This window comes from Haematobia irritans, chromosome 4, assembly GCF_050003625.1.
Source record: "Haematobia irritans isolate KBUSLIRL chromosome 4, ASM5000362v1, whole genome shotgun sequence".
Lineage (NCBI taxonomy): Eukaryota > Metazoa > Arthropoda > Insecta > Diptera > Muscidae > Haematobia > Haematobia irritans.
In genome coordinates this window covers 173146050-173167876 of record NC_134400.1, presented here as the reverse complement: position 1 = coordinate 173167876, position 21827 = coordinate 173146050, and the positions used below count along the sequence as shown (strand labels likewise).

The 21827-nt window shown below is 33.3% G+C and overlaps 2 protein-coding genes and 1 long non-coding RNA gene across 4 annotated transcripts in view; 1 reads left to right on the top strand and 2 right to left on the bottom strand.

Moving 5' to 3' along the window:
• Positions 1-240: 240 nt before the first annotated feature.
• Positions 241-1492, bottom strand: LOC142234869 (uncharacterized). Its single transcript, XM_075306077.1, has one exon. The coding sequence runs from the start codon at positions 1490-1492 to the stop codon at positions 1211-1213; it is 282 nt and encodes a 93-aa protein (XP_075162192.1). The 3' UTR covers positions 241-1210.
• A 159-nt stretch (positions 1493-1651) lies between these two features.
• The window catches only part of LOC142234868 (motile sperm domain-containing protein 2-like), a 68015-nt gene continuing 47839 nt past the window's right edge, over positions 1652-21827 (bottom strand). Inside the window, exons 4-7 of the mRNA XM_075306076.1 lie at positions 7163-7250; positions 5948-6057; positions 5555-5881; positions 1652-1861 (exon numbers count right to left, since the gene is read on the bottom strand). Coding sequence (XP_075162191.1) covers positions 1652-1861; positions 5555-5881; positions 5948-6057; positions 7163-7250 — 735 coding nt within the window. The remainder of the gene's footprint in view (positions 1862-5554; positions 5882-5947; positions 6058-7162; positions 7251-21827) is intronic.
• Positions 13336-15179, top strand: LOC142234870 (uncharacterized). Of its 2 annotated transcripts, XR_012721728.1 has the most exons (4): positions 13336-13872; positions 13990-14141; positions 14207-14619; positions 14684-15179. It is a non-coding gene; the product is annotated as an uncharacterized LOC142234870 (long non-coding RNA). The 2 variants fall into 2 exon arrangements; XR_012721727.1 differs by having other exon boundaries at positions 13336-14141.

The following is a 21827-nucleotide window of genomic DNA, read 5'->3' as shown; positions in this document are numbered from 1 at the left end:
TGTCAAAATTTTATTTCTATAGAAAATTTTGTCAAAAAAAAAAAAAAAAGAAATTGGTGATAACATAATAAACTGTTACAACAACAAAGAAAATTGTTAGTTAGAATTGTTAAGATTTTGTTGCAAGCACTGGCGATGAATGATAATCGGACTCACATAACTGTAGTATTTGTTTACGGGTTTCTGTATGAGACGATGATAATTACCTCTCTTCAGCAGAATTCTAAATTACAACAAAACTATAAATATTTGTATTTTTATTTTTTGTATTATCAAGAGGGTTTCATGTATATTGTTTGGTTTGGTCGTGTTACTTTTTCTCAAAAGCATAAATAAATTAAATATGATTAAATGTTGTTTGTTATTAGTATATATATGTACTTAGCAAATAGATATTGTAAACCTGCAAAAATTAACAAAAGAAATATTTCCTCAATATCATATTGGATATAGTATTGAATTAGAGCAATGTTCTATTTAATCTGTTATTGTGGTTATAAATTTATTTTTTATTAAATATAAAAGTGTTTAACGTATCATAAATAATTGTGAATACTTTGTATACAGTTCCTTCAAAATTCTATTAATTAATAAAATCTATAGACATATGAGAAATGATTGTTATAGAGTAGACGAGGCAGATAGGTGATAGATAATCTAATAATTCAATTTATGGATTTTATGAGTACAGATTTGGGGACAAAGGGCAAATTATAAGAAAAATAATTGAAAATGTGACTTGGGAATCTTTAAAAAAATAAAGAGAAACGATAGAAATTGACAATTAAACCTACACTGAACATAAGTAAAAATTAAGAACATAGTTATAAACCTATTTGTTATAATTTTGGATGTAGTTTGTATATATTTACATGTTTGTAGATAGGTACAAATTTTTCAAGGGTTACAGTAAAATTAATGCATTTTTTGTTGTTGTTTTTCCTTCCTTTACAAATCTCCACAATATAACAATCCAGTTTCATAATCCAACCAAACTAAATATTTAGTTCTTGTTTTCTATTTCTTTTACACAAAAATTATTATATTACATAACAATAAATTCTTTATGTAGTTGTTTTTGATTTGTTTGCGCACACATGTAAATATCATAAATAAAATCAAACGTATAGAAAAACAAAAATAGTAATAATAGACATTTAACACATTAATTTAATTTTCCCAATTACGTATTCCAAACAAAATCCCATAATCAATTCCAATCATAAGTTGTTAGAGTATATTCAGCTTCGGTCACTTGTAGTAGAGCATTACTTGGAATAACCATGGATGGATTGTCACGGGATGTTGAACATAAATAGAACGTTATAAACACAATGGCAAAGAGCATTGTTAGAGTTAGTATACAACGAGCAAATTTACGGGCGAATGCGATGAGACCAAGCAAATATCCGCCACCTAAAACGCCACCATCTTTGTGCACACACTCATCGTTTAAACCATAAGGATCTGCTGATGTTGATTCATCATTCATGTCGCCAAATATTTCGGTGGCCACATATCCTTCCGGGCATTGACAATGTTTGATGAGTTTGTGAATTTTTGCTGCCTTAAAATGGCGACATTTAGTATTGGCAGCAGCGGCAGCATTAAGGAGGCGTTGTTTGGTCAAATTGCATTTCGTAAGTAAATATTATAGATCCGCTTTGCCCTTGGCGCAAGCAGCAAAATCTACAGAGTCTGCTGAGCCATCTCTACTTAGGCCTCCCTCATCGTCTAGCATTTGCAATTTGAGTAGATAAATGACAGCCATGGAGAGTATGAAGAGTATGATCAAGGTAACCCATTGTAGGGTTTGAGTGAATTTCAGCTGTTTTTCCAATTTTCGTGTAGCCGCCAACGACTGGAAATTTATATGGAGAGAAAAAAAACAAATAGAAACATATTAAAGATTTCTCAAAATAGATATAGCTAAAAAGTATAGATCATTGGAAATTGCTAAAGAAATTTAAGAAATATTTTAAATTGAAGCATAAAAAATCAGCGTGAGTGAAAAATACAATCGTTTGTTGATGACTTATGCTATCGCTTGAACGTCTACCTCCCTGATCTTACCAGTTATTTCACTGCAAGAAATTTGAGGATATCTCCCACCAAATCCTCAGCCACACTGTTCACCACATGGACGGCGCAAGTACGCAGGCAGTTGAATGTCAGAGTCGACTGCGAAATAATTCCGACCACAAACTACCCCAAGATTCTCGGGGTCACATTCAACACTTTAAGTCGCCCGCCCATGCCACTACAATTTGTGATAAGCTCCGCGGTAGAAACAAGGTCCTCAAGTCGCTTGCCGGCAGCACTTGGGTTGCGGCCAATTGCCTTATATGTTGACTACATATAAGGCAATTGGCCGGTCAGTGGTAAACTATGCAGCGCCAGTGTGGACACCTCAAACGAGCGACACGCAGTGGAATAACATACAGACATGTCAGAACGCTGCCTTTAGAACTGCAACAGGATGTCTCCGCAGTACACCTCTGGATCACCTTTATGCGGAGACCAAGATCATCCCAGTGTGTCGACACAATTACATGTTGTCAAGGCAGTACCTCTTGGGTTGTTATCGAAGCTGTCATCCAAATCACCATCTTGTGGATAGACAGCCACCACCCAGGTTGATCTTCACCTTCTGGAACGCGAGATCCAGCGTTATAAAAGAGAGCCTGTAGATCAGGCAGCATACCAGACAGGTCTGAACAGGATTCATGAGGATACTGTAGCTGAAGCGGTGAGAAGCTACAAGGTTAATGCTGTTCTCGGACCAGGGACCGGAGGAGAAAGACCTCCCTAGGCAGTTTTGGCCCAACTAAGATCAGGCAAGTGCAGCCACTTCAATTTCTACTTATCAGTGATTGATAACAGCGTAGCTGACGTGTGTCCCATCTGTAATCAAGGGCCATAGCACCGGAGGAGAAAGACCTCCCTAGGCAGACCAGTGTGGTAGTGTTGGCCCAACTAAGATCAGGCAAGTGCAGCCGCCTCAATTTCTACTCATCAGTGATTGATAACAGAGTAGCTGACGTGTGTCCCATCTGTAATCAAGGGCCACATGACACCTTTTCGCTTGCCCAGCTAAGCCTACCCGTCTCACCACCAGATCACTCTGGTCGCAGAGTTCCTTGATCTGGCTACTAATTGAACTACATAAGCATAGAACAAAATGGATGAAACTACATTAAAAACTGTTACAACAACAACAATATTTTCTTGAATGTTTAATACGTGTTCATATCAGTTCTATTATTTCAATAATTGTCTGTTCAATATTTTTTTATTTTAGTACTTCTGCTCATTCCTTGTTTGAAATTGTCGAGCGTCTCAGGACAAATTCATTCCTGCGTCACGTGAATTGTTATGAAGCAAAGAGGTGGGGTGTGTCAGTTGATCCATAGTAAGGGCTAAAACAAGCGCATTCGCTTTATTTAAGTTGGCTTTCAAAAGGGATATGTATGAACAAATATACAGATACAGCCAATGTTCGGCAAAAAAAAAAAAAAACAATAATCGTCCGAAGTCGGCGGAAGCATGTTGTTTTGGCCGAAGCCAATGTTCGGTAAAAAACCAATAATTGGCCGATGTCGAAGTTGATTACTTTCCTAAAATTTCTAATTAAAGAAGTTTGGAATGTTTTAGTTCAATATTAGCATATTTTAATAAACACAGGCATAAAAACAACAATGAAAGGTATTTCAGTCTATGTCTTAGAATATTCTTTTAGAACTTACAGAATTTTTAGTAATCAAAATTCAGTATTATGATATTATTTATTTATTTATTCATTATAATACAAAAGCCTATTGGCCAATCACGTATTACATTATGACAAAAATAAGGATCTTCTTTCGGAAAAAGACCCCGTTGTACTGGACAATTGTTCGCTGAGCACTCATAAATATTTTATTGCAGCTGCTTTTAAATGTTGAAAAGGATAACTGTTCCGATTTTCAAATATGTTACGTAGCATAGTAGGCTTCGGTAATATATGAATCCATTTCATTTTTATTTTTTCTCTTCTTAATTTTATTGGGCATGGAGTCATGTTTTCCCCATATGGAGGACTTTGAACTTCTTGTTTTTTTGTTTTGTATTTGGTTTAAATTTATTTTTGAGTTTTGATTGGAACAAATCCCACATTGGCATAATTCGATGCGAAATAAACTATTAAAAAACGATTCGGCCGAATGCCGAAGCTTCTGTTTAGCTCTAGACACAGTCTGCGTTTCGCATTAAATACTCAGGGCTGGTACTGCGGAGGCACCCGGCAAGACACTTGAAATCCTTGCTTCCACCACAGAGCGTATAAAAAAGAATGAATGAATGAGTTGAAAATGCAGACAATAAAACAACAAAGAATCCTAGTTATTTTATTGTCGGCGCTATGAAGCCAATGACTGATATTCAGATGCCTATGTACTCGAATTGGTCGCATCAGCAAAGTAGATATTGAACCTATCGCTATACAAGGAGCGGGTGCCATAATTGTACATTTTAAATTTCATTTGTAGGAGATAAAATAGATGGCTGGAAGAAATTAAACAATTGCGAAAATAGTATTCCATGCTAATATCATCCTCATCTATCATTCAGTATATAATCAAGACCCAACGTTTGGCCTTCACAAACAGAAACGTCGACGTCCACAAATAAAAGTGTGATATAACTGGCCGTATTAAAGGTCCTTTGATAGGTCAAGTGTTATGGAGTCTGTCTCTTGTAGCTTAACTGGTAAAGACTTTGACAGCTATCACTAGGCTTAGTGCCGCTAGTGTCCTTGCATCGAATGCATCTAGAGATCGGTCAGTATGATTTATTATTACTTGTGTCATTGACTTGCTTCAGTAGCGGAACCACTCGCTCTACACCTTTTCTAAGCGGGTGATAATGAGTGAACCCGGTCATAAATTCGGAAGTATGGTTAGATACTCAACTTTGGGTAAATTAAAGTGTTACAAAAACATTTTGTTTAGTTTACTTTTATGACCAATGTCATATTTGGGAGCCAACGTGGTGCAATGGCCGACTAGCATACACAAGGTCGTGGGTTCGATTCCTGCTTCGACCGAACACCAAAAAAGCGGTGGATTATCCCACCTCAGTAATGCTGGTGACATTTCTGAGTGTTTCAAAGCTTCTCTAAGTGGCTTCACTGCAATGTGGAACGCCGTTCGGACTCGGCTATAAAAAGGAGGTCCCTTGTCATTGAGCTTAACATGGAATCGGGCAGCACTCAGTGATAAGAGAGAAGTTGTTCATCCAATGTAGGATCTTTTAAGTATATTAGCGGACATGAAATATGAAAATATAACAGAAATCGACTGCTATTTTTAGCAGAAAAGGAACGAACAATCAATAATATTTAAGTCACCGATTTTCTTTCAATTGGCGTTTCGTACAATTTACTGATTTCAGAAGGAAATAATATTAATTACTTATACGAATAGAATTTGTTGCTATAAATAAGAACGGATTCTTATTTATTGAGCAAATAATTTGAAAAAAAAAAATGCATACCTCTCAAATCTATTATACTTACATGATCTTCCTTTTTGTCACCCGAACTATTGCCACCAACTCCATTGGCCATTGTCGTTTGTGTACTCGAACCATCATCAACGTAAGTGCAATAAAATCTATGTTGTTCCATATTCGGATCTTGTTGTCCTACCTTTCTCCAGTATTCAACAATATTCTGGGCTTGGACATCCACAGCAGGAATACACATTACTAAAAATTTATCTTTACCATTCTCTGACAATTTATGTTCGGGCTTTAGCAGTATATTAACCACAATCGTTTCGCCAGGAATAATAATGCCACATCTTGGTCGAACACGAAACTTTTCCGGCGATGTTGTTTGAATCTAACAAAGGAATTTTAAAGATCAATATCAATTTCCAGATTATGAAAAATACTATGTAATATTTACCTTATATGTTATGGGTGTTGAGGATGCGCATGTTAATTCCAGAGTACAATCTTTGGCATCTCCACGTGTGAATTTAAGATAATCGGCAGGTGAAGTTCGCAACATTTCTTCTATATGGGACAAAAACAAAAATATTAAATATAACACAAATTTGTAAAAAAAAAAATCTATGAGAAAAAATCTAAGCTTGCTAATGGCATTGAAATAGTTTTTTAGAACAGTAGTATTCATGGTATAAATATACCATGGTATTATTTAATGAATTTATTTAAAACAAAAAATCAAAGATGGATCCAATTACGAAGATGGCTCACCGCTTAAAGACCAGTACTAAGTTTGTGGTAACAAGTAGAACCTAAAATTGCAAAAATAAATACATCTTTTGGAAGAAATCATCAAATATATCAATTCAATAAGTTCCTCCGATGTATAATTGGTTTGGCATTCCGTTTGCAACACTTCGAAATATCGATTTCAAACTACATGTTTAATTAAATATATTCTTGAGCAGAGAGAATTTCTAAGACGATATAACCAATTTAAACGGCTACTGCCAGCATATCAGTAATATCGGAATCGTACCGCCCTGTCTGTCAAAAAAATTTCCAAAGAAACAATATAGGCCTGTTATTTCTTTCTTGCTTGGAAGGAGAGACTGGAAGTGATTGTCTCCTTCTATGGCTGCGTAAAAGATGAGTTTAGACGTGGATAGGTTAGGTGTAGTGGCCGGCCGTTATTGTAGGCTCATTTCCATTCAAACATTTATTTAATCAATTAAACTCTTTGTGACACCATAGAGGTGAACTTCTTTATTCGATTTGCCTAAAATTGGAAATCTAAAGATAATTTAGGACCACAAATAGGTGTGCCGCATATAGCGTAAGATTTCCAGTTTTTACTTCTCGTACTCATTAAAAAATGGAGTAAAAATCCATTTTTGAATCTTTATTTGTGAGAAATATATGCAATTTGAATACTGATTAGAAGAATTCAAGGACAGTCGTTAAATAGAATAAGGAAGGGGATTTAAAATGATTTGATATTGAAGATTTATTTTTTTGACTACGTGGCGCTAAAATGTTTTGATTAAATAGTGGTCATGAGGAATTCTATCTCTGAGGTATATTTAGAGACATAAATCGGCAAATGGAAAAAAAAAGAGATAAACAATAAAAAATTAACAATGCGTTGTAAACATTAATTTTAAATACTTACTAAATTGTGGTGAATGATCTGGTATATCGTACATGTGTGTCGGTACCACTGCAGGCACTCGTGTAGGACTGCTATTGGCAAAATGGACCTGGAAACCAAAGAAAATTTAAATTTTTTAGTCTTAGTCTTTACACGACGAAGGATATGCTCAAACTGATAGAAAAACACTGCAATAATGATGTGTTCATGGGGGATAGAATACATAAATCAACACATATAGCTTTGAAGAAGATGAAAAATTTAACCATCAGCAATGCTCATTTTTAGAAGAACTACTTAAGTGGTCCTTCAATATTTCAATTTGTGGCACAATGATGGGGTTGCATATGGTGGCAAATGAGACCTAAAAACCCCATAACGATCGAAGTACATACATACAAAGTAAAATTATTGTCACTTAAATGATTGGCGATTGATATTGGACGTTTGATGAGGTGGTGTTAAAATAATCAATCGATATATTATCCACCGCTATATTGGAATCATGAATGTGTGTCCGAGTATGAACACACATCACCAGCAGTCAGTAGCTTTCACGCCATCACTAAAATGACCGGCAATTGGGTTGTCAAATCCCCTGTGTTCTCTTATGGTCGAGGTAAGATATAAAAATTTAATAATTAATAGCAATAACCTTCCAGGGAGAATCAATCGTGGGCAATATGTGTGTATGCAAAAACTTTCTAAATTTATATTTTTCTATTCATTTTACAAAACAGATTTATTGAATCACAAATCCACATACCCTATATTCTCTATTGCAAAATTATTGTTCTAAATTTTTAATTATTCTTAGGAGACGACCATTTTTATATCAATAAACATTGAGACTTTTTAATTAATTCCAATAGAGCTTCTACGTTAAACAAAAGTGAGGATAACTTGAGATTTTTTAATCCCCCTTTAATGCTGTAATAATTGTTTTTGTTTTGCTTTCATTCGTTACGGCGTTGATTTTGCTTTACTGACTATGTACTATAGGCAAAATAAAAAGTTTCAAGGGTCCTTTAAACAATGCTACAAGCCGCGTTACCACAATTAATTTTTATTTTGGACCAACATTTTTCCAAAATTGGACCAAAATTCGTACCAGCGGACCGTTTTTCCATATTAAATTTATATCATTTAATAGTTAAATTTTTTCTAAAATTTTACTTAGATAGAAACATTTTTCAACTTTTTATTTATATTTAAAATTCTTATATCTATTTATTTTTATAGAAAAATTGATTGACTGATTGATTATCGTTGACTTTTTTATTTTATTTTTAAGCAATAGTTTCGGATATAGGTCGATTAAAAAACATAGGATTGATGTTTTTATTTAAGTTTTATTTCCAATATTTCGGTTGACTTCGACAAAACCGTTTTCCAGGATTTATTCTGGTGTGTGTAAAACAGAGTGTGAAGCTGGTTGACGAAGTCAACCGAAATATTGGAAATAAAACTTAAATAAAAACATCAATCCTATGTTTTTAATCGACCTATAGCCGAAACTATGATAAGTATTGCTTAAAAATTTTATTTCTGTAGAAAATTTTGTCAACATTTTATTTCTATAGAAATTTTAATCAAAATTTTATTTCTATAGAAAATTTTGTCAACATTTTATTTCCATTGAAAATTATGTTGTTAAAATTTTATTCCTATAGAAAATTTTGTCAAAATTTTATTTTTAAAAAAATGTTGTCAAAATTGTATTTCTATATGAAATTTTTACAAACTTTTCTTCCTGTACAAAATTTTTGCATTATTTTGTATTTATACAAATTTTTTTAAAGTTTATTTCTGTAAAAAATTTTAGCAACATTTCATTTCTAAAGAAAATTTTGTTAAAAATGTATTTCTACAGAAAGTATTGTCCAAAATTTTATTTCTACAGAAAAATTTGTCAAAATTGTATTTCTATAAAAATTTTTAAAAAATTAGCGATTTGACGAAAATGGGCCAAAATCAACTATATTCCATTTGGTTCGACCATCGGACACTACTTAGCGTAGTGTGAGTAAACGTTTAAAATGTGCGATATGTATTTTTGTACGTACGTACATTGGGGAAAACACAAAGTGTTTTTTTAGTAATTGTTTTCAAAAACGGCAAATGTCAAAATATATCTCTAGTATGTGTTGTAAAAGTAACAACAGTACTTTCGATCAATTTCATCCCGTATTACTACAAAGATGTTTGTAATGAACGCCAAATAAATGCAATTAAACGATCTTATTTATATTTAATTTTTTAGTTTTCTACACTGAAAAAAATATTGTCGTGAAGTCAAAGATTTCATGTCCTTAGAATAAGAATAAATTTTTGAAAAATTTGCTTAACATGGAAGACGCATTTCTCTAAAATAAAGTTTTTTTCCTTGTCCAAAAGTCAATAAACTTTTGAATGAAGTTGTAATGTCCTTATAATAAAGTGGTTTTACTTAAAAATGTGTATCATAACATGAAAGATAAAATTTTTGAGGTAAGGTCAACGTGACTTTAATAATTAAGAAAAATTCTTTAAAATTAATAAAATTGTATTTAAATTTGTTTCCTTTTTGCATCTTGCCTACAAAGCAAAAAATCGTTAAAAAACAAGACAAGTTTTTCAACACTTTATATTAAAGACGCTTTTTACTTGAAACATAGCATAATTTCTACTGGAAGTCGAGTCTTAATATGGAAAATAAAATTGTCGTTAAATCGTTTTTAAAGGATTTTGATAACAACTGACGAAAAAAATCTAAAAAAAAAAAATTAAAAATTAATATTTGCTTCCTAGAAGCAAGTACATAACCCCCAAATGTAAAAGAGAATTGCGTCTTTAAAGTATCCTTGCTGGTATTCTCCGCTTCTTTGGCTCGGAATTAATACCCAAACTGTTAAAGTAAAGACAAAATCTTTGGAACCGGGCATGCGTTTTTTCAGTGTAAGGACATTCATATTTGCTTTACTATTGTACTATACCCTAGCATTCTCTTATTTCTGATATTAGTTCTCGAAAATTTAATTAAAATTATGGATAGTTTCAATTTTGGTTGAAAAATGTGCGCATATACATTTATCCACTTTTTTTGAGAACGAACATTTCTTAAAAACGCTGTTCGAAAATGTATTTTTACAATAAAGGGGAAAAAAGCGAAATTAGGTAACACTAGATCTGAGTAAGAATATTCGAAGGTATACCACGGACTGATTTCGATGGAGGTTGTTGCAAACATACACTGAAAAAAAGCATACTCGGTTCCAAAGATTTTGTCTTTACTTTAAAAATGTTGGTATTGATTCCGAGCCAAAGAAGCGGAGAATACAAGCAAGGACACTTTTAAAACACAATTCTCTTTTAAATTTCGGTTTTGTGTACTTGCTTCTAGGAAGCAAATTTTAATTTTTCGCTTTCTCGGCTTTTTTTTCTTCATATGCTATCAAAGTCCTTTAAAAACGAGTTAACGGCAACTTTATTTTCCAAATTAGGACTCGACTTCCAGTAGAAATTATGCTATGTTTGAAGTAAAAAACTTCTTTAAAATAAAGTTTTGAAAAACATGTCCTATATTTGAACGATTTTTTGCTTTGTAGTCAATATGCAAAAAGACAACAAAGACAATTTCATTAAATTTAAAGAATTTTTCTGAATTATTAAAGTCAAATTGACCTTAGCCTATAAATTTTTTCAAAAAATTTTATCAAAAAAATACCCATTTTTAAGTCAAATCATCAAATATTACAAAACCTTTTCTCTACGTCTGTTGCAAAACAAAAAAAAAAACTTCCGGAGAGTAGTTACTTCTACTCTGTGTATAGACTTTCAATTCCAATCAGCGTTGCCGTTTTGGTCCGATCGGACCAAAATTGGTCCAAAAGATTTCTAATTTTTAAATTTGGTCCGATGGTCGGACCAAACAGAATTTGGTCCATTTTGGTCCATTTTCATAAATTTGGTTTCTATCACATATTAAATAGTAGATGTGGCACCGCAAAGAATATTGTCGGGAGGCCAAATATTTCACATGCTTAAAATACGAATACGAATTTTGCTTAGAATAGAAGACGTATTTCTCTGATATAAAGTTTTTTTCCTTGTCTAAAAGTCTCTAAACTTTTCAATGAAGTCTGTTTGTCCTTATAGCTAAGTGATTCGACATAAAAATGTGTCTCCTAACATGAATGAAAATTTCGTTTTAATGAAGTCAAAATGGATTTAATATTCTGAAAAAATCTTCAAAATTAATAAAATGTTTCAACACATTGTTTTAAAGTCATTATACCCTAAACCACATAGTGGTTAGGGTATAATAAGTTTGATCTGCCAAAAAAATGTGCCTACCAGAAATATTGATTTTAGACCCCATAAAATATATACCGATCGACTCAGAATTACCTCCTGAGTCGATCTAGTGCTTGGTGTCCGTCCGTCCGTCCGTCTGTCCATGTATTTGTTGTTCACAGGATTCCGGTGGCAATTATTAACCGATTTTGATGAAATTTGGTACAGGGAGTTTTTGGGCACAACGACGAACTCTATTGAATTTGGAAGAAATCGGATCAAATTTAGATATAGCTCCCATATATATGTATCGCCCGATTTCGACAAATGGGGTCACGCTGTGCTTTTTTTCAAACGGATCGTCGCCAAATTTGGCAAAAGGTAATCTTTTTCATCGCCCTTCAAGTCTGCAAAATTTCATCCAAATCGGTTCAGATTTGGATATAGCTCTCATATATATGTATCGCCCGATTTTCCCAGATTTAGCTATAGCTCCCATATATATGTACCGCCCGATTTTTCTCGAAGAGGAGCGGAGCGTTGAGCGGAGCGGAGCGATTTCTTTTTCTCGGAGCGGAGCGTGGAGCGGAGCGATTTTTTTTTCTCCGGAGCGGGAGCGGAGCGGAGCGGAGCGAAAAAAATGGACCGCCCCGGATCCCTGGCCCTGGCTATAAGCCTGCAAGCACAAAGTGGGATAATGTGAACGCAGTATAAAGTGGCACTATATAAAAATGAAAACATTCTTTAACATCATAATAGTTAGTGATATATTCCGATATTTTAGACTGATTTACATATCATGCGTTAATCCGTGCGTTGATATTTTTCAGTTTGAAGCACTCTAAAAAAACTGTTGCTTTCAAAGAGAAAATTCAACTCTTCAATCAACGGACGCATTAACGTATGGTTAGGTTAGGTGGCAGCCCGATGTATCAAGCTCACTTAGGCTATTCAGTCCATTGTGATACCACATTGGTGAACTTCTTTCTTATCACTGAGTGCTGCTCGATTCCATGTTAAGCTCAATGACAAGGGACCTCCTTTTTATAGCCGAGTCTGAATGGCGATCCACATTGCAGTGAAACCACTTAGAGAAGCTTTAAACCCCTCAGAAATGTCACCAGCATTACTGAGGTGGGATAATCCACCGCTGAAAAACTTTTTGGTGTTCGGTCGAAGCAGGAATCGAACCCACGACCTTGTATATACAAGGCGGGCATGCTAACCATTGCACCACGCTTGCTCGTATGGTATGTAAAGGTTGAGTTATATTGCATTTTGAAGAGTGCTTCAAACCGAAAAAAAACAACCCTTCCATCAACGCACGGTTTAACGCAGGACATGTAACCCAACCTTAAGGCCGGTACTCTGTTCGGTTTTCGCGTTGAAACTCCATACAAAACCAAAAAATGCGAAAAATTTGCGAAATTTTTTCCATTTGTGATACTATGTTTTTTCGTGTTGAAAAACTGACGTTTATAGCACGGCGCCATTTGCAATGTGAATTAAGAAATAATTTATTTATTAAAAACTATTTGTGCGGGTTTATAAATCAAACACGGACCATATTTTTGTTCCGAAACTATACAAAGGATCAAAGGAATAGCAGATCAATTGCCCAAGGAAAAATAAAATGTTATTTTCTAAAAACACGCAACAACCACCAACTTAATCCAATATCGCTCCCTGTAAAACAGCGCTCCAAGCTACCTAAAAAAACGCCGCTTTCTATGTGCGAAATAATGGTTTCCATAAAAATTTTTCGCAAGAATGAACATAGTACCGGCCTTTAAGGCCGGTACTATGTTCATTCTTGCGAAAAAATTTTATAGAAACCATTATTTCGCACATAGAAAACGTTGTTTATTTAGGTAACTTGGAGCGCTATTTTACAGGGAGCGATATTGAATTAAGTTGGTGGTTGCTGTTTGTTATTACAAAATTAATATTTTATTTTCCTTGGGCAATTGATCTGCTGCTCCTTTGATCCTTTGTATAGTTTCGGAACAAAAATATAATCCGTGTTTGTGTTATAAACCCACACAAATATTTTTAATAAATAAATTATTTCTTAATTCACATTGCAAATGGCGCCATGCTATAAACGTCAGTTTTTCAACTCGAAAAAACAAAGTACCACAAATGGAAAAATTTCGCTAGTTTTTCGCATTTTTTAATTTTGTATGGAGTTTCAACGCGAAAACCGAACAGAGTACCGGCCTTTAACTCAACCTTTTGTTAGTAGTAAATAACTTCTTCTAAATTATTTCAAGAAACCCAAAAAATTAGAGCTTATGTTTATCCGGACGACAGTACACGTGTCGAACATATCCCAGATGTTGGTCACACCATAAGTTAAGGAAAAAAAAATAGTTTCATCATTAAAACAAGCAATGAAATTACCCAATAAACACAGGATGAGCGTTTTTCAAATGCAACACCTCTTCAGTTTGAGGGTAAATATCATTTTCAATATAAATTCAACTTGACTTGAAAAAGCTCATCTTCAAATTGTCTGCGAATTACAACCAATTTGGCATAATGTTGACGAAAACTTTGAAAATGTGTTGAAGATAATTGGAGAAAACTTTGACAAAACACTACCCTGAAATGCAACGAAAAAACCACATGGTTTTCAATACTACTTTGGACAACAAAGTTCGTGGAAGAAATAAAAAAATGTGGAAATTTTTTAATAATCAATTGAAATTGCTTACAATAATTGGTAAGTAAAACTAAAACACGAAATGAAAACTTTAAGGAAGTCACTAAACTCAAACCTCTTTGCAGACAACTAAAATATTTGGATGCTGATTCTTGGACACATTAAGAGGCTGGCCGATGAAAAATGGTAGTGGTTTATCGAGAAGAGAAAGTTTCCATAAATCAAAGTGCAACCAAAAAAACTTGGTATTTATGCTTTTCCATATCAACAACTACTGGATGATAATTCGCAATTCACAAAATAAAAATTAAACCGATGATGCGATATAAATTAAACTATCGATGTGATATAGTTTAATTTATATCGCATCATCGGTTTAATTTGTTATTTTGTGAATTGAAATTGCTGGAAATTTATTCCAATTATCTGGACATCAAGTTCCTGAAAATTGCCAGTATTTTAATAACAACAATTTTGTAACACCAACGTTCTTGAGGAAATCACGAAGTACGTGGTCAATTGGAAGAAATACAAATTGGTAAGTCAAAATAAAAAGTGAAATGAAAACATAATGGAAATCACAAAACTCGATTGTTTTGCAGAAAACTAAAATCATTGGATGGTATATTCTTGGAAGATGTTGGCCGATGAAAAACCGATGAAGGGAACAACAAAGAAAAGTTTTCAGAAAACTTACAAAGTGCAATCAATTAAACCACAGTGCAACAATTCCTATATCAAGAACTTCTGGATGAAAATGTGCATTACATCAATTTACATCCCGTCATCAGTTTGATATTTTGTGATTTCCTCTTGCTGGAATCTATTCTAACACACAAGCCAGCAAGTTCCTCGATAGTAATTATTTCAAATTGCCAGCATATTAATGACACCAACATTATGGAGGAAATGGAATTATACATGTAAAAATGTTTAAGATATTTAAAGTTGTATTCATAGTTTTATTTATTAATACGTTTAATAAGATAACTACATTTTGATTGGTATTATATTATTTTTATATATTATTAATGTTATTTATAAGATTATTATATTTGTTAACGAAAAAAATAATAAAATTTACAAAATCCCTAGAAATTTAGTATTGACTTTCAGTTAGAACTAGGATTGACTTTCATACAAATTGTGGTTTGAAAGTATTCGCAACAATGGTAATTTTTTATTTTTCTCACATTGAAAACTGTTTGAGAAATTATTGAGTAGCGATGCATTTCAATTTGAGGATTACAATTGAGAAATTATTGCTATTGTGTTGAATTTTACTGTTGAGGGTAATGTCTGTTTTTTGTTGAGAACACGATTTTCTCAACAATTTCTCAACTTGAATATTACCCTAATCCTTTGAAAAAATGTTTGAAAAATTATTGAATTTTAGTATTTTTCAAACGTTTGTGTTTATTGGGTAATGATGGATTGCTAATGCGCCTTGCAGACTATAAGTTTATCCGGATGACAGTGGTCGTGTCGAACATATCCCATATATTGGCCACATTATAAGTTAAGTCCGAAGGCATAATTGATACTGCTGCATGTTTATGGGATCAATAACACATTGGACACAGTGTAATGCGCTTTACAGATTATCAGTTATTCCGGACGACAGTGCTCGCGTCGAACATATCCCATATATTGTGCATAATATAAGTTAAGTCCGAAGGCATAATCGATACTGCTGCATGTTTACGGGATCGATAACACATTTACCGATTATTTAGTCATCGCCGACAAGTCGTATCGATCCGACACACTATAAGATTCTTTACAAACACCGACATTCCGTCCGGAATAACTGATAGTCTGTAAAGTGCATAAGATTCTTTACAAAAACAGACATTCCGTCCTGAAAAACTTATAGTCTGTAAGACGCATAATTCTGCTTGGAATTTTTATTCTTTCTTCCATTTTTTATTAAAAAATGGATTCACTCATAACTTTTCGTCCATCTTTATTGTTTTTGTTTATGTTTAAAGGCAGGCACTATGTTCATTCTTGCGAAAATTTTTTATAGAAATAATTATTTCGCACATAAAGCGGTGTTTATGAAAGTAACAGGGAGCGATGAAGTTATTGCACCCAAACACGCATACAAACTCATAGCCCTTTATTTGAAAAAGAAGAAGAATGTGCATTTATTTATTTTAGAAAATAATTTTGTTATTCAAAAATATAATACAAATCTAAAAAATAAGCTTCACTATATCAAACCAATATTTTATTTATATTTTTCAATACATATTTTATTTAATACATATGTGAGTGCCTGTGTATTTGGTGGTTGCTGCTTGCTATTACAAAATTAAAATTTTATTTTTCTACTACTCCTTTGATCCTTTGTATATTTTCGGAACAAAAATATAATCCGTGTTTGCGTTATAAACCCACACAAATAGTTTTACTAAATAGATTATTTATTAATTCACATTGCAAATGGTGCCATGCTATAAACGTCAGTTTTTCAACTCGAAAAAAAAAAAACAAAGTACCACAAATGGAAAAAATTCGCGTTTTTCGATTTTTTTTGGTTTTTTATTGGATTTCGCAGTGAAAATCGAACATAGTACCGGCCTTAAGTAATGTTAGAATTCGTTATCGATACTGCGGCTTATTAATGGAATCTATAACACATTTATCGATTATTTAGTCATTGCCGACAAATCCTAGCGATTGGCCACACTGTAAGATTCTTCACAAACACATACATTCCGTTCGGATAAACTTATAGTCTGAAAGGCTATATCTGAACCGATTTCTTCTAGAATCAATACGTTTCTATTCTGACCCAAAAAAACATAATTGTTTTCGACGGTTAAGGTGGGTATTAAGTTCGAGTTTAGCCGCTAAAATCGTAATTCTTTCACGATTACTTTTTTTTCATTTATTTAGTGCGCTTTACAGACTATCAGTTATTCCGGACGGAATGTCGGTGTTTGTAAAGAATCTTACAGTGTGTCGGATCTATACGACTTGTCGGCGATGACTAAATAATCGGTAAATGTGTGATCGATCTTATAAACATGCAGCAGTATCGATTATGCCTTCGGACTTAACTTATAATGTGCACAATATATGGGATATGTTCGGCACGAGCACTGCCGTTCGGAAAAACTGATAATCTGTAAAGCGCATAAGCAATTCAAAGCCTTTAAAAGGCCAATTGAACGAATTACAATATACTACTCTAACGGACATTACAATATTATATGAAAATATAAAGCATAAATTAATAAAAAGAGGACTTTGTGTCTTAAAAATATTGTAAAATATCAACAGCGATCTTAAATCAACAAATTCTGAGCACGAATATGAGACATGATCGAACCGTCCAAGCGAATATAATTCATTTTAAGGAATACAAACTTTGTGAAAATTTGCTTTGGGCTATTCCCCATCAAGTTATAAAAAAATTTGCAACAAATATGTATAATTTTATGACTTTTTTACTGATTTAGTTTTCACTTTAGCGGCTAAACTCGAACTTAATACTCACCTTTAGACTAAACCAACGACCTAGACATTGTGTTGGCTAGAATCGACTCTGGGGCAGAGAATGAAGCCGACCCATTTTTGTCGGCGGCGGCGGACACTAAATTTTTGCCTCCGGCGGCGGCGGCTTGACGGCTGAGCCGATATAAATTTGTTCACTCGGCGGCGGACAATTATCCATTATAAAATCAATTTGAAGTTAATCGAATGGTAATGAGATTAGTTGTACAACCTATCTTACAAACAAATTTACTTTTCGTTCAAATTTTCTGAGCTAAATTTTTGCTAAATTATTATAGCAGATTAAATATGATTGGTTGTGTTCAAAATTTTGGAAAAAATACGACAATTTAATAAACATTTTTCTGATTTAAATCGATATTTTTGATTACTTGGCGTCTAAATTTGAGTCGAGATGAGTCGACATATTCGGCGGCGGCGTCGACTGGCAAAAAATGGTCGGCGGCGACTGAAATCGGCGGCGCGACTCGGCGGCTTCATTCTCTGCTCTGGGGACGGCCCCGAGCATTATTGACAAAGTCATCATGTGTCAGTCTCGTCTTCTTGCGGGTGTTGCAAACATATGCAGCAAAAAAAGAGCTTCCACAAAAAGTGGTTTGTATCCCCAATTTGTGATTTGTGTGAAATGGAAAACAATTTTGTTTTTTTAGTTTTTTAAATTTCTTCAACCAAATGAACTTCCAAGGCACAACATGTAAAGCAATGCAAAGGATCAAAAAACGGAGTAGTTCGTCCTATGACAAGCCTATGTAAAATTCATTTGAGATGATTCAAGTTTGCACTACTTCCGGATTACAGATTGGGGATCCAAACTACTTTTTTGGAAGCTCTTGTTTTGCTGGGAATTATAATAAACCAATCAACCAATCCAATGGTACAGGGTATTAAAAAATAAACATATGAAATGATCAAAGTTACTTATAACTAGGGTCGGATATTTCAATTGATTTGCTTGGTCCCTTGGAGGTCATTGTAATCATGCGTATGATTGATATCAATTCAGATTAATGAGTCTGTAGTTGGATATAACGAACTAAAAATTCCGGCACCTTCGTGTTCGTTATAACCGCGTTCAACTGTATATAAATTATATGAAGATACGCTTAGATGGCCCTACATTAGTACATTAGCTCATTGTTTCTGTATAAATATGCGCCTGTATTTCCAAAAACTTTTCTTTGTTTCTAATATTCAATGAAATGAGTACTGTGTCGATCATGATGATGTCTTACGATCTCCAACACATATAAATGATTTAACGGCTTAATAGCCGGGGCAATTATGATTGTATGCATAGAACTCTAGTGCGATAAATATGGACGTACCCGAGGCATCTTAATTTTGTTTCTGGTTTTGTGAGGCGAATAATAAAAGATACTTGTTTTTGTTATTGGCGTAGATTGCCGATATCTCGATGGTTGATATCGTGATTACAGGCAACAGGCTACTATTTCATCAATATTTGGTTGAATATCACTTGAGCACTATTATCATAGATGTATTTATATTACGGTTAAACCTTAAACAAACAATTTCACTTTAGACAAAGAACAAGAAACCGCGCTACTAGATCAGCTTCTGTTAATAATCGCAGTATTTCGAATTCGGTTTTTAGGTGGTTTTAATTTTTTTTATGGTACTGCTGTGTGCTGATATGAAGATTGGTGGTAACAATCAAAACAGGTTTCTCTACTGTTGTACCAAATTTCAAAATGGAACTTATTTTAATAAATATATATATATATATATTTTTTTTTATTTTATATTGTATAAATATTTGTTCTACTTATTTCATAAACAAAAGGCGGGATAAAGACTGTTATAGAAAAATATCACAATCAATTTTGTTTTGTTCTTCAAATATATCTATGTACAATGTAGTTATTTGAACTTATTTTAATTTTTATACACATATTAACAACAAACACTTGGCATAATTTTGTTTGAATAAAAATAACTTTTAATATTTTGTATTTTCGTTTTTAAATATTCATGAATATTTTTTGTTGATGGAAGGAATGGCGATTTGAGGACGGGAAACTTATTTCGTTTGCTTCTACTATGTTGTTAAACTTAGATATGACGACGCCGCGACGACCAACAGAAATAAACTAAAAGCACACAATTTTTGTACATGTTCATTCGGACCTTTTGTGTTGGTTGCTTTAACGCGAAGAATAAAGTCAATTTCAATAACAACAACAATACACTCTCATTTACTGTCTGTCATACACTCATAGCTTTATTTATTTTCTTATTTTCTCTTTTGCCATTTTTTAATAGGGGGAGTAGTATGGTTATTTAGAGAAATGTGATGGTCTGAATCGGAATTGTATTAGTTTACACTGAAAAATATCAATCCATCGTGATATAAATTACAAGTTTATTAAAGAAAATTATATCTAAACTGTATTGCAAGTGGCGAGATGATAGTGTTCCATCTTTAGTTTGAGGCGTATTTAATTAATCTACACGCAAAGAGAAACACGTTTTGAAAATGTTCTTCTTTTGTTAGAGTTTTTTTTTTAATTTCTTTGAAATTTCAATCTTTTGTCATCAAAAAAAAAAAAATTTTTTTTTGCTACACCCAGAAAAAATGGGCTCTAATGCCAGCCGAACTTTATTTTAGTTCATGGAGATTAGTTGATTTTAGTTAAATTTTGCACAATATGAGTAAATATTCCTTATTTGAATAATTTTTTGCTAACTTTAATGAGGTGAACCAAAAATAAGACAAAAAAGTTGTATACAAATATAGTGCACAATTTTACTACAAATAAAGTTGTTCATATTTCCCTAAAATGGCAGAAGTTTGCTTAAATTGAGTTCACAAGGCTCTAAAATGAGTAAATTTTACTAAAATTGTATTTATCTTGAACTTCGTACAGGGCGAAAGACATTTTAACAATTTTTAAATCCAATTTTTTCTTTCAACATATGAAATTTTCTTAAACAATAGAAAAAAAAAATAATTATTTTTGACAAAAAGTATTAACTTATTTATAACATGTTGCAATTAGAAAACTATTTTAGTTAAAATTTCACTTTTTTTGGGTGTACAAAAGTTTACTTTCTGCAATAAAAAAAAAATAATTTTTGATCGAAAAACACAATCTATTTTGTTTATATCAAGCTAGGGATGTCACTTGAGATTAATCCCGTGCCGAAATCGTGGGATTTATCCTGAATCCCGGGGTTTTTTGTTTTGAATCAGGGGATTTTTCGGGATCCCGAAAAAAATCTTTATTTATTAATAAATTGGTGTCTTCGTTCAGTATAAACGACCCTTAGACCAGCGTCGACTGTGAGAGATGCTTTTCATCTCCAATAAGATAGGATCGCGTATATCTGATGAAACTTTGGATGCCTTGATATAATAGAAAATCCTTAAAATATTTTGTTGAGTACAAAAGCAATATGAATTAGCTTCTTAATTTGTTTTTGTATTCATATTTTTTGTTTTGTTAAGTAGAAATTTGAAATTGCTTTTTAATTTACTCTTATGTTCTTTTATACTTATATATATATATACGTAAAAAACTTGTTAGTGTTCAGTCGAAGCAGGGATTGAACCCACGAACCTTTGTATGCAAGGCGGGCATGTTAACCATTGGGCCTCAGGGCTTAACTAAATATATGTTTCTGTGAAATGAAGTTTCTTCACATCAGGTTAGGTTAGGTGACAGCCCGATGTATCAGGCTCACATAGACTATTCAGTCCATTGTGATACCACATTGGTGAACTTCTCTCCTATCACTGAGTGCTGCCCGATTCCATGTTAAGCTCAATGACAAGGGACCTCCTTTTTATAGCCGAGTCCGAAAGGCGTTCCACATTGCAGTGAAACCACTTAGAGAAGTTTTGAAATCCACCGTTCAAAAACTTTTTGGTGTTCGGTCGAAACAGGAATCGAACCCACGACCTTGTATATGCAAGGCGGGCATGCTAACTAGAGGTCTGCATCGAATAACTTTTCACTACATGTATGCAATTCGCTGTCGAATATAGTACATACATTGTCTTTCTCTCAGAGCGCAAGTAGTGAAGTGAAGAGAACACTTGCTTGTCAAATACCACCAAGTACTTATCCGAAGCAATATGTGTTCCGAAAAAAAGGAACAATAAAAATGTAAGTACTTGAGAAAAAGTACAACATGGATTCTCTTTACTTCACGTGGTACCACAAGTATTTCTCAGTTATGTGCGAAGCAAAACTTTCC

Coding starts and splice junctions, on each gene's coding strand:
- LOC142234869 (XM_075306077.1), bottom strand. CDS start 1,492: ATGAATGATGAATCAACATCAGCAGATCCTTATGGTTTAAACGATGAG.